Raw genomic sequence first — 14,459 nt, 5'->3', positions numbered from 1 at the left:
TTATTTTTCTCTTATATACCCGTATATACTTTATTGTTTAAGTATTTGGCTCTCCAATTTTCCATCTATCCTTAAACCAATAAGGGTTCTACAAAATCATGCAGTTAGGCTTTTAGCAGGGATTCCTCCTCGTCAGTCTGTTCGGGAATTTTATCCAACCTTCAACATTTTGGGAATTTTATGTATTGCGGTTTATTTTTGGATTACTGCAGAATATTCAACCACGTTGTTTTAATTATTTATTATGCGTTAGGTCTTTTGTTCATTCGCATGATACAAGGGGTAGTGTTGATTTAAGTGTTTCTAGAGGCATTTCTTCCCGTTTGTTTTTCTGTTTTATATAGGGGTACACGGATTCGGAACAGTTTGACGAGTAATAGAAGGAGTATTAGAGATCCCGTTGTATTTCGAGTAACCACTAAGGAACTGCTTTTTGTGGATTATGAGTTTTGATTCATTCAAATTGATTGTGGGGGTTTTGACGATATGTAGTTCCCATAGGAAAAGTAAAGGAATGATGTTTTTTTTTGTTTTTTTTTTCATATTTATACTTGAGTGTGGTGGTATTAGTGGCGTCGGTAGTCTAGTGTTCTTTTATTTTATGCATTTTGTTCTCTCTATCTCCCCCTCGGACAAGATTTGCTTTTTAGGGGAGGTAGTAACCATTTTCGGTTTATCATCTGTTTAATGAACAAATCCTTCTCTCTCTCTCAATAGGATCTCCATCATGTGCAATGACTGTGTTAACACATTTCCAAAAAATTGTATCAACCAGATAGGATAAATTTGCATTGACATCAATTTTGTACTATCCTCGTAATTCATTGAGTCAAGTATATTGAACCTGTGATTTTTCTCGATTCTAGACTCTGCGGACACTCTGTTTGTACCAAGTGTAGGTTCCCTGAATTTATTGCTTGAATTATTGGGGATTGAAAGCATCCTAAGAGCTTATAATAATAATTTTAGTTTGTTTTGCAAATTTTTAATATTATGTTACCGCCTGAACTGCATATGCTTTGAGGTTGTGTACATTTTGCTGCTTTAATCTTACCATATTATGCCGCTGGATATAGTTAATTTTAAAATAATGCTGACTACTTAGGAAAATTTATGCACATAGGTCTATTAACTTCATAATTTTTATTTGCTAAAATTTCAAGGAACATATGCATAAACTTGGTGTCAAATGGCATATTAGTAGGATAAGACCCAAGGTGCTTCCATTAAACTGTTAATTCTAGGTTTCGTTAGAGTTTCAATTTATTGGGCTACTTTTTTTTAGCTATGTTTCGTCAACTAATTAAAATTATATTTCCTTTCAGGGCGACTATTCTTGTAGAGAGACATCAGGGAAGAAACAAGACGTTGATCGATCAGCATCATTGTGTCTTCCAAAAACATCTGCCGAAGTGACTGTATCCTCGCTCCCTGAAGGTTACTCCCGTTTCGGAGTCGAAGATAAAAAAACATTGGATTCGAAAGATAGGGTTTCTGCCGGATATGTACCGTATCCTTCTGAAAATATAAAGTCGAGTCCTTCATTAAGCGGTCGCTCTACAAGCTCAGAGTCAAGCTTATTGCAAGACAAGCATTACGTTTTGCAACCCAAGATTGTTTCATTAAAACGTGATGATTTTGAACTATGTGAAAAACCTTTATCAAACAAAGATAAAAACCCTAATAGCTACATAAGCTTGCCGTTAGAGGATGAAGATAATAAACTATCCCAAGGATATGCTCATGTTGGGATGGGACCCAGTATGGGGTATGTACCTGCACCTGATTTCAAAAAGTCAACTCTGATGGAAATGCAAAATTTTCCAAAATCATTTAAAATGCCCGAATATCAGGCAGAAGATAAAATAAACAATTGGGACCCTTCTACACTGGCTGATCTTGCCTTTAAAATGCCTGATAGCCCAAATAAGTCAGAGGTTGGGCCTGCTCAAAGTTATGTTCATATAGGTTTAGATACTAACGGTAAAAGTGAAGGTATGATAAATTCAAAGTCATGTATTTCGGATATTTGTTTAGACCAAAAGGACATACAAGTACCAATACCTCCTGAAGGCTATGTTCAGGTCGGAATCGAAAATAAATCCCAGGCTCAAGGCTATATACCCACATTGCCAGATTTTAAAAAAGATAAGAAGAATTGTGGAGGCTACGTGACTGTGGATTCTCAGTGATTTGAGACTATTGTATGAAGCAACTTTGGTTTGATATATTCAGCTGGGTGTTTTTTGGTTGTGAAAAACAAAGAGACACTTAAAGTCCTGCCAGTATAAATTCACTGCAGATAGTATTTGCAAGTTTCGTTGCTTCTTTCAGCTGAGTTGGCTACAAAGACTACATTTCTGTTATTTTCTACCATAAACAATGACGTGAAAAATATATCGAAATGAAAGACCAATTATGTTTTGTAGAATTTTTTTACCTTTATTAGGCAAGTTGCTACCCTGGAACTAAGTGGATTGTTTTTTTTTTTTTTGTTTTTTACTAACTGCCTTAATAATAGGTGAAAGGAAATGTTTGTGAAATGACGTATATATATATATATATATATTTCTTGCCTAAATGACGTATTCTAAAACTACATCTTTTTGATGCATTGAAACTATCTGGATTAGCTTCCATCATAAATGAAAACTATTCTATGAGTGACCAGTTAATTGTCTTTTTTTTTAATTACTTACCAAAATTATTGCTTTTTTACCACCTTTTTACTATTCTGAAAGGTGAAGGGTAAACAAGATTGTAACTAGTCTTTTTCTTGCTATTTTTACCCTAAAACTACTTGCAAATTGGAGAGTTAAGGAAGGGACGAATACTCCGACAAAAAATTTCAAGCTAAACTACACCTTAGGAGTTTTAAATAAGTATCTTGCTTTAAATTAATTAAAGATCTGTTTGTTGGAATTTTTGGAGGGAAGGGGTCCATTGAGTTAAAAAAAAAGAAGCAGAAACAGGAAAATTGTATGGAAAACACTAAAAAAACGATTTGGAAAAAGTAAAAATAATGAAATTAGAGAAGGAACTGAATTAACGTCGATTGACTACCAATTTTGCTGATACTGCAGTCGTGGAAAGGACTATAGGATGTTTGTGTTTCTGCAGAAATGTCTAGGGGATTAAAATTGATCTTTTAGTATGATTTCATTGTGAATTTTTTCAGTGCCGAGTGTACTTAATTTTTTTTTTTCTTTTTGGATCTATATACAATTCATATCATTCTTTCAGCAGTTTTATTTTTAAAGATCTTTTATTGTACACATACACCCTTGGGTTCTTCTCACGATGAATTACATTATCTGTGTTGTGTTGATACAGGGCACTTGGAGACAGTTTTCTCCTCCTTCCGCTTATATTTTAATAAATACCTTCTTTGAATTTCCATCCCGCCCATCTCCTGCATTTTTGCGAATAGGTGGCACTGTGTGGGTGCTAATCATTGGCAGAAAAGGCATGATCACATCTATTTTTGTTTTAGATAGTATCTATTTGTATACAGAATACAGATTAATCTATGAATGTATTGCCTATCTCCTCTAAAACCTTTCATCATCAATCAGCAAAGTGCACAATACTGGTCCTTCACAGAAAAATCTGTACATTTTGTTATAAACGTTTGTTAGTCACTCTTCAAGAAATATTAGAGCTTGAATAGAGTGCCAAACTCACTACGCTAACCTGACCTTGTGTCAAACTTTACTACCTTGTTTTCCCCAAAGCTCAAGATTTAATCTGATGAGGGTGTAAATCAGCAAGGTTTTTCTTCAATTTTTGCTGATGAAGACAAGTGTCCAGCAGAGAGTGATAGAGCTTGTTCATAGATGGCGAAAATGTTTTCGAGTAAAGTGGTTGGTACATTCATTGTCTTTGTTCCTTGCATAAATCAATCCACTGCAACAATGCAGTTGTGACTATAGTGGCCACTGTATAGAAATTTAAACACTTTGTAGAACAGACTCTTATCTGGTCGTTCCATTTACACCTGATAGCTGAAGGGTACCTGTTTGATTACTCATTTCGAATATCACAGCTAAGTGGAGTTCTATTTTACGGTTATTAGTTCTTAAAAAGATTATAGTCAGACTTTGGGATTATGATTTCATTATTTATTTTGTTAAGTTTTATAGATGTACACGTTAGATTAAAAAAATGCTAACAATTTAAATTTTTATTTTTGATATGAGGATTTTCAAATATTGTTTTCTTCCCCTTCTTTGCTAGATCGTTTTACATCCCTTGTTTGTTTCACAGTTAACACACAGTTGTGTCTGGGTCAGTGAACTCTTGGTAAATAGAGATCTTTTTGTCGAACTATGAAAGATTCTTTTTTTCTTCTGATTTCGCCTAAATTTCATTTTACCTTCTTTGCGCGAGATCGAAAGGACATGGTACTATGAAGCTCCAATTGTTCGTAAATCTGAGGCCTGAAATTTATTCATAGGACGCACCAGAGAATAAAATTCCAAAAAGCCTAGTAAATGAGCAAAATTGCAAAGTACCGTCCTCCAACAAAATTATCCTAAAACTTAAATGAAAGAAAGTGAAATTTGTGACGCTTTGGAATAGGAAAATCTATAAATACTTCTTTTAAAAATGTAAACAAGTATCCCTTATAATTTGGCTCATCAAATCGTTTCAGTAGATATTGATATTTTCAGCTCGTACGGAACCAATAACCAATGAAAATATCCGTGCGCCTCCCCCATGCCCATCTTAATTTATCCGAATTAATAAAAATGGGGTTTGTGGAGTGGACAGGTTCAACGATAAACTTGTCACATGTTTTGAATTCTTGCCAGTGTACGGAAGAAAATTTCAAATTTTACTGCAAAGCTTTTGTAAATACTTGAAATAGAATCATGTTAACGTTTCCTCATCCTTCGCCATTATGATTGGTTAAATACATGAATATGCTAGATTTCTTCTTTACACCAAGCTCATACACCGAAAAGGTTTCCTTAGGATTCAATAATATTTTATTTCAGGTCATAAAAAAGAACTTTACAAATTACTAATTGATTAACCCCTTATTTTTTTATCCTCCCTGTAATTACATGACACCTAATCCATGACTATGTCTTTTATATGTTGCTAATTAAGTATCGATTAGAGTAAGCAAATAATACAAGTTTGTGTGCTATGTGAGTCGGAGGGTCCGGTGAAACAAACAAATTGTATAAAATATACTGTTCGCTATTGAAGATATATCTAAAAAAACGACAAGCCATTGAGACATCATCTACGTGAAAAAATGATTCTAATTAAACGTGAGAAATCAGTAGATAAATGACAATAAAGAAAGAAGCCAGGAGTGAAAAGAGTCAATTTAGAGCATTTCTATGCGTCAAATTTAGTATTAATTATTGGCGAAAAAAATTCGATAGCAAAATCTAGAAACCAAGTTGACTGACGTAGAGTTTTTCGGACTTTGGATCAAACTGATTTCTTAATATGCCATAGGCATGTTTTTTCCATGACTGTAAACTCTGAAAATTTCTTTACAATGTCTCTTCTAAGTTTTCGCAGGGACAAATGAAAAGCTAATAAATGGATTTTTACTTCTTTTGTTTTCGGTTAATTGGAAAAAATTGTTATGTGGACTTCTTGTTGGATAAGTACCTGTAATATGCGGTTTTCTCTATAACTTATAGGTAAGATATATTCCATAAATGATGTTACTAAAATTTAACCTATCTGAGAAGCGATAGGCTACCCTATGACATATGTATAGAAATTATGTTTTCTGAGTGTGTTTTGTTTGGTGGAAAATGGGTTTGGAATTTGTATCGTTTTTATTATCAGTGTTTTCGTATTCGAAATATGTCTCTGTATTCTATATTTTAAGTGCAAAGTCTATTACTCTCATATTATTCAATAAATATATTGTGAACTATATGGATCTTGTTTGGCCGTTTGACTAATGAGAAACTAGCACTATCACGCCTAAAGTATAATACCACGGGCAACCACAAATTGTTTCTTGGGAAGATAAGTCTGCATTCTTGTAGTGGGAGGGGGAAAGATTTAAGGAAAATGGCAATACCCCTCCGGTATCCTCTTCCTTTCGGTATACCTAGACAAATTATAAGTTAAATGCCGAAGGAACATAAAAACTATTCGAATATACAGTCGAATTATTCTCATCTAATTCAAGCCGTAACTTGTTTACGTAAAAGTAAATTTTCTTCAATGCTTCCATTTTTTAAAGATGCTGCTTTCAAATTTAAAGAAAGGCAATTAATGGAATATCAATAATAAATAACAAATTTAAATTATTGTTTAAAAAAACTAATCAGTTTTCTTCAAATTTGTCAATTTTTTTCTTTTTTTAAGTTTCACTTGGCTACCAATTTTCTCTACTTGTGAATGACAGAGAATCAAAATAAAAATTTTAAACGCAAAAAGGCCCTTTTACAATAGTAAAATTAAATCAAAAGTAGAAAATTTAATTGTTGTAAGAAACTGAGAAAAAAAAACGACAAACAACCGTGGATTGTCAGTTTAAATATCCTGATATTTATTCATTAAAGTTTTGATAATTTGTTTTTGAAATTAAGAAAAGTGAAAACATTTAAATCGTATTTTGTTTTCAGTAAAGCGCAAATTATGTTCTGGTCTTGAGAAGGCACGGGGGTTATCAGCCCTACTCGTGTTAATTTTCGTTCATTTTGAGTTTGACTTGGTTATTTATCGTAATTTCTGTTCGTTTTGAGTTTCATTTATTTGTTGATAAAGGTTTGTGGTAGTTTTATGCTTGGAATGTTTTTTGACTTTATTTCTCCTCATTCTTGGTTTAATGGAGGTCTTTACTTTTCTTCGAAAAACTTTTTCTGTGGAAAGTTTTTTAAATTAATTTTTGTTCGTTCTTTATTGACATAGAATTGTTCATGTAAAAAAAATATTTTACTTCTTTTCAGTTAAGAATCGATAGTACGAGTTGCTATTTGTACGTTGGAGAAACTTTTTCAACAATTTTTAATCTTGACACAAATGGTATTTTTTAATTTAATTTTTTAGCTTCTGAAGTTGACCTGAAAAATAAAACTTAAAATCATTCACAAAATTTTTATCATTGCTCTTTGACAACCTGGATACACTTACACTCTTTGTTTATTTAAATTGTAATAGCAGAAGTAGTAATAGTAGTATCCCAAAAGTTTCAACTTAATACCCCCAGTCGTTCTCGATATATTGCTAAGGTGTCTTATTGGAAACCATAGACTCAAAATTTTGGTGTTTGGAAAATGAATGAGTTTAAGAAGAACAGCTGCTTGCCCTCCAATCTCTTTTTACTCTTCAAAAGGGCACCAGAGCTTTTAATTTTGAATCGAATTAGCTTCTTTAAAAGTTTCAATGATATTTCTGGCTAATATAGAGTGGTGCTGCCTATGATATTGCTTATATGCCCCTTTGAAAACATGTATGCATTCATTCATTTTTTCCTTTAATTGAAACTCCTAAGCGTTCCCTGTAAGTTTCATCTTAATATCCATAGCGTCGTTAGTTACAACAACTGTTGTGGCTGTATTAACAGTATATACAAAGTACCGTTTCTGTTACCGTAAAGTACATGTTACTGTTACAAACGTTAGACAACTTACATACATAGTGCGTGTTTTGATTCAGTTCATCTTCCCCCTCAAAGTTCCTAGGGAATTTATACCCTTAGGCACAGTTGTAATAGTAGTCACAGTAGTAGTATTGATATTACCAGCAATAATATTAAATAGCGGTAGTGCTACTAGCAGTAGCAGTATTACCATATTGCATTTGAAATTACCATATTGGAATTAATACTCAATTATTCCTGTGTTGCACCCTTTTGACAATCCGTATAAATGTGTTTTGGTTTAGCGGAACACTCCCCTCAATATTCTCTGAAAGTCTCACCTGAATGCCCTTCGTCTTCTTGGAAAGTTAAGTTTAAATATGCATACCTTTCTCAATAACATGTACTTGGTGTAAATCATGACCGAATTGCCTAACTTACAGCCCTTGTCCTGAGGACTGAGGGGAGGTTGACATCCCCAAAGATATAATTACTGGACTTTTTAACAAGGCTGAATAAAATAGCTCTCTTAAAATTTCGATTGGACATGTTTTAGGGAATGATAAGCTTGGGGGGAGAGGGCTGATTACCCTCCATTTACTTTTGACTCTTAAAAAGGGCACTATTACTTCCAATCAAATGAGCTCCATCGGATGCAAAGTTTATACGACTAAACCTTATATTTCCATAAAAACCTTATATGCCCCGGGCATAACTTACAACCCTTGCCAATGGGCTCTGGGGAATTGTGTCCACCCTAAAGACATTGTAATATGATTTTTGGACTATTGGTAAGAAAATGGCTATTTCACAATTCCAATTGAATGTGTTTTGGGAAGAGAATGTCAGAGACGGGGGGGGGGCTAGTTATTCTTCATCAGGTTTGACTCTTAAAAAAGAACTAGAACTACACATTTCAAATCAAATGAGCCTATTCTAAAGTTCACACGACCACCCCTTCCATAAAAACCTTATATGCCTCTGGGGCATAACTTACAACCCTTACCCCAGACTCAAAGGCCTTATTATATGATCTTTGGACTATTTTTGAACAAAAAGGCTATCTCAAAATTTGCATCGGATTCATTTGTGGAAAATACGACGTAGGGGGAGGGGAAGCGGTACGCCAATCACTTTGACTCTTGAAAAGTGAACGAAAACATCTGATTTCAAATCCAATGAGCCTCCTCCGGAGTTTATACGACCACTCTTTCCATAAAAACCATAAATACCTTCGGGGTATAACTTACAACCCTTGCGCTGAGGGTTGTGGGTGGGGAGGTCATCAACAAAGATATAATCTCCAAACCTTTCGACTACGCTGAACAAAATGGCTATCTCAACAATTCGATTATATTTGTTTTTGGAATTGATGGGCGCGGCGGGATTGGAGGGCTTGTTGCCCTCCAATCTCTCTTGACTATAACAAGTCCCTTTCAATTTCCCATCGAATGAGCCTTTTCAGACGATTCAGCGACAACAGATGGGCATCTCAAAATTTCTATCAGATGCATGCAAGAAAAATACAGGGTATGAGGGAAGGGGGAGGATTATCCGCTCTCCGATCACTTTGAATCTTAAAAACGGTACTAGAACTTTTGACTACTAATCCAATGGGCCCCCTCCAAAGTTTATACGACTACCCTTTCTATAAAAACATTACATACCCCAGGGCATAACTTAAAGCCTTCCCTGAGGGTTGTGGGGGGGGGTTGTTATCATCCTCAAAGATATCTTTTCCAGACCTTTTAGCTACGCTTAACAATATGACTTTCACAAACATTTTGCTTGGATTAGTTTGGGGAAATGGTGGGCGTGGGAGGCGGGTTAGTTGCCCTCTAATCACTTTCGACTATTAAAAGAGGCACTAGCCCCTTCAATTTCAAGTCGAAGGAGCCTTTTTAGAAGTTAATTTCTATCAGGTACATTTCAGGTAAATACGAAGTTTAGGCGTGGGGGGGGATATTCACCCTCCGATCACTTTGAATCTTAAAAAGAGTACTGGAACTTCTGATAATCAATCTAATAGCCCCCTACGAAAATTTTTATATGCCCTCAGGGTCTAACTCTCAACCCTTGCCGAGTGCTGGTGGGGGGTATTCTCCTCAAAAACATAACTTCTGGAACTTTTAACTACGCTTGAACAAAATGGCTATCTCAAAATTTTGATTGGATGTGTTTGGGAAATGGTGGGCGTGGGAAGGGGGTTAGTTGCTTTCTAATCACTTCCAACTATTAAAAGGAGCGCTAGCCCCTTCTATTTCCAATCGAATGAGCATTTCGGTAAAATACGAGGTGTGGGGGGTATCCACCCTCCGATGATTCCAATCCAATGAGACCACTCCAAACCTTTCGATCAACTTTTCTATATAAACTTTAAATGCCCCGGGGCATAACTTATAACCCTTGCACTGAGGGCTGTGGGGGGGGGTGTCATTCTGAAAGGCATAATTTCCAGACCTTTCAACTACGTTGAACAAAACCGCTATCTCAAAATTTTGATTGGATGTGCTCGGGGAAATGGTGGGCGTCAGAAGGGGGTTAGTTGCCCTCTGATCACTTTTGACTATTAAAAAAGGCACTAGCCGTTTCAATTTTCAATCGAATGAGCCTTTTTAGAACTTTCTACGACAACTTTTTCAATACGAAGTGGCCTGGTCTAAAATCAAGAGTAAATAAATAATACATTATTCCCACATCGCTCTTTCTGCCTGTGATATGCTTCAGATTAACTGTTTTAAAATTAAAGCTTTAAAATTCTCAATCGGTACAAAAACAACCCAAGTCCAAGCTACGGTAACCCAAATTAACGTAAGACGTAAAACTGAAATTTTTTCTGACTCCCAGTGTTAAGTCTTAAAAGCTTGAGAAAAAAATAAAATACAATAAGTACTTACCTTACCTTAGACTTTAGTGCCTCCAGAGGCGCCTAGGGCATCGACAAGGAGTTTCAGTCTTCGCGACTAGAGAAGCACTAGAGACATAATTTTATTAAAAAAAAAAATATATATATATTTATTAAAGCAACAGTTATAAACGCCTGAAAATGAGCATAAAAATGGTTCGTCTCTAATAGGGTAATTGAAGGCAATAATTTTAAAAAACACGATTTTTTTTAAAGGAGTTAAAGAGCGAATGTGAAGCTTAAAACGAACAAAGTAATTTTTACGACGACGTTATCAAGACCAGTTTAAATAAATCACATAGATATGATCGTGGCCTTGAAAATGAGCTATTAAACTTATCTTTACAATGTTGCAGTAGCCTCCTGGTTCTGCTAGTCAGCCGATGATTATGAAACTTACCAATAGCCTGGGGGGGGGGGCAGTATACATGAGTGAACTTTGCGTGAACTTTAGGTTCAAAGTTTTAAACCTAAAACCTTAAGGTTTTAAGGATAAGATTGTAATGAGACTCATCATACTTTCATACTTCCTAGCCATTCCACTCCATAAATGGCACCAAAAACTACCATTTTTGTGCCATACAGAACTTCATAATGAAGTTTTCAAAGTTTACAAAAGCCGCGTAGATATGAACCTTAGCTTTCAAATGAACCCTTACACAGCTTTCTACGATGTCCCAGTGCCCCACTAGCTGCGAAACCGGACGCAAATCAGTGCTTCCCGTGCAAAAAAAAAATAAAATTAATTTTCCTTGTAGTTCAAGGTAAGGATTATAATTCGCCTTAATGTGGTTTTCAACCATGGCGATTCCAATGGTGCATGTTTAATTTCGATCCAACACTCTTTTCGATAGATTGCGCTGCAATGTGGCAGAAGAACTTTTCTGCCTGACTCTTCCCTTGTGTAAGACTCATAAGTCAGTCTACTGCCATTTGGTTGCTAATTGTGAAAAATTTTCGATCTCAGAGAAGCCAAATGTTTCTTTTCTGTTTGCTGTTCTCTTAGCGTTGCTTATAACCACTGCTACACCAGAAAGAAGCTTATCTACACAGATAATACTAGAAACGTGGTTAAGGAATTTAAAAAGAAAAGAGTGACTGAGTCCTGCTTGCCGTTCATAGGAACACTGAATAACAATCTAGAGCTTAAGCCCTGGACCACTAGTCACACCTGGAAAGCTTTTTGCTCCTTTCTATTGTTGATTTACTGTTTCAAACAAATCAAAGGTCTTGGAATCATAATCAAAACATTTTCTTTTTGAAACGGTAAAGAAGAAAACATATTTAAAAATATACAAACTGGCAACCAGCACTACACATTTGGCAAGCATAACCGAGCCTAGAATATATGTGTAACTACAAACAAGCCGATACTTTTACTTAATTAATTGAAGATAATCGCTTGAAAAAATATCTGCTGACGTGGTGATAGAACCCAAGTTTCTTGGTAACCAAAAGGAGCTTCCAACCCTGGACCGATAGACAAACCTGACAATCCAAATCAAACACCTTGGAATAATAAATGAATACTTGGATATTTATAAATTCCGATGTTTACTTACTTCTTTACCGTATTAAATAAAAAAAACAAGTTTTTTAGATGAAAGTAAGGAGCGACATTAAAACTTAAAACGAACAGAAATTACTCCGTATATGAAAGGGGCTTTTCTTTCTCAACGCCCCGCTCTTTACGCTAAAGTTTGACTTTTTCTCTTAACTCTACATTTTAAAACAGTAAAAAACTTTAGCGTAAAGAGCGGGGCGTTGAGAAGGAAAAGCCCCTTTCATATACGGAGTAATTTCTGTTCGTTTTAAGTTTTAATGTCGCTCCTTACTTTCATTTAAAAAACTTGTTTTTTTTATTTAATTTCTGAACGTTTTTGAATCAATGCTTGTTTTGATTTTGGCTCTCCGCAGAGGAATAATTAAAACGAAATTTGTATATTTATTTTTTTTTGGCTAAATGGCTTTCTCATAATTTTGATCGAATGATTTTGAGAAAAAAAGAGCGGGAGAGGAAGCCTAGTTGCCCTCCGATTATCGGTTAATTAAAAAGGCAACTAGAACTTTTATTTTTTTACGAATCTTTTTATAAGTAAGATATACGTAACTTATAAATTAGCTTACGTAAAGAACTTTTGTATTCTCATGTTTTTATTACATATATGAGGGGGTTCGCCCCCTCGTCAGTACCTCGCTCTTTACACTAAAGCTTAAATTGTGTCCCAATTCATTAAGAATTACCCCTGAATCACAAAAGCCGCAGAATAAATAGTTGAAATTACTAAAAATACTTTAGCGTAAAGAGCGAGGTATTAGGAGGAAGTGAGCCCCTCATATGGGTAATAATTTTTGTTCATTTTAAGTTTTAATGCTGCTGCTTACTTCCAGCTGAAAAAAAACTTTTTCATATTTATTTTTTCATTTTTTTTTTTAAGTAATGCTAGTAAATCCTGCGCTCCCTTCATGGAAATTTTCTTCCCCCATGACAAATTCCTCGATGGAAAGTTCCCCCAGCATATCCCCCTCTTCTCAACCCCTGCCTCCAACCAGAAAATCCTCCTGAAAACGCCTGTACACTTCCCAATAACCATTACTATATTTAAACACTGGTCGAAGTTTTGAACTTGTAACCCCTCCCACGGGGACTGTGGGGGAGTAAGTCGTCCCCAAAGACATAGTTATAAGATTTTTCGACTACGCTGAATAAAATGGCTATCTCAGAATTTTGATCCGTTGACTTTGGTAAAATAATTAGCGTGGGAGGGGGCCTAGGTGCCCTCCAATTTTTTTGGTCACTTAAAAAGGGCACTAGAACTTTTTATTTCCGTTAGAATGAGCCCTCTCGCAACATTCTAGGACAACTGGGTCGATACGATCATCCCTGAAAAAAAAAAAAAAAAAAAAAAAAAAAACAAATAAACACGCATCCGTGATCTGCCTTCTGGCAAAAAATATAAAATTCCACATTTTTGTAGATAGGAGCTTGAAACTTCCACAGTAGGGTTCTCTGATACGCTGAATCTGATGGTGTGATTTTATGGTTCTATGACTTTTGTGGTGTTTTTTGGTGTGATAAGGTTCTATGACTTTTAGGGGGTGTTTCCCCCTATTTTCTAAAATACCGCAAATTTTCTCAGGCTCGTAACTTTTGATGGGTAAGACTAAACTTGATGAAACTTATATATTTAAAATCAGCATTAAAATGCGATTCTTTTGATGTAGCTATTGGTACCAAAATTCCATTTTTTAGAGTTTTGGTTACTATTGAGCCGGGTCGCTCCTTACTACAGTTCGTTACCACAAACTGTTTGATAAAAATGACCTGAGTTAACCAAACTGCGAATAAAATCCTTCAGCTTTTAATAAAAACCTAATGATAGCATACAATCTACAATGGAAATGCTCGTTTGTCTGCAGGCAAGGGAAAAAATGTATACACTCTTGCAAGCATCGGAAACCTACTAAAGTTTTGGGTCCTAATGTTGACTCTTCGGATTAGTTCAGATAGATATTGTACAATATCATACGACAATTTTGTTATACTGATTGGCCGGGAGTTACGGTTACTTACTAGTTATATAAACTGATATGTTTACCGCTTTTTTTTTTTACTTGATACAGCAGAAGAGCACTTTAATAGTATTTCCTTTAAGGCCGCGATTAAGTGATCTTGAAAACATCGAGGTTCAAAATCAAAGTTAGCCTTCTGTCTCTCAATTCTCTAGAGACAGTCGATTGTCAAAAATCCTTCAAATAGCACTTATTCATTGGCGGAAATAGCAGGTTAATTATACCAGCTTGTCAATCTGGTCTCTAGGAGTGTTATCAACGATCTGAAACGATTCTTTCTGGCAAAAAACTTGTAAAAATTTCAGGTAGTTGAAAATATTCTATGAGACTGTTCGAAAACAAGAAAATACATCGAAAAATGGTTACAATCATCTTACAGGCTATTGTCTTCTGCTCATGATAGTACCAATTTTTTTC

At 35.1% G+C, this 14,459-nt stretch overlaps 1 protein-coding gene across 3 annotated transcripts in view; it reads left to right on the top strand.

The window, feature by feature from the left end:
* LOC136026421 (cytokine receptor-like) overlaps positions 1-5,908 on the top strand; it is a 154,128-nt gene extending 148,220 nt beyond the window's left edge. For all 3 annotated transcript variants that reach the window (XM_065702996.1, XM_065702995.1, XM_065702998.1), the window contains one exon: positions 1,326-5,908. In XM_065702996.1, the coding sequence (XP_065559068.1) occupies positions 1,326-2,192 (867 nt within the window). In that variant the 3' untranslated portion in view covers positions 2,193-5,908. The remainder of the gene's footprint in view (positions 1-1,325) is intronic.
* Positions 5,909-14,459: the final 8,551 nt, after the last annotated feature.

The sequence above is a fragment of the Artemia franciscana genome, chromosome 4, assembly GCF_032884065.1.
Source record: "Artemia franciscana chromosome 4, ASM3288406v1, whole genome shotgun sequence".
NCBI classification, from domain to species: Eukaryota; Metazoa; Arthropoda; class Branchiopoda; order Anostraca; family Artemiidae; genus Artemia; species Artemia franciscana.
Note: the sequence above shows the minus strand (reverse complement) of the source record. Positions and strands in the feature narration are given on the sequence as shown.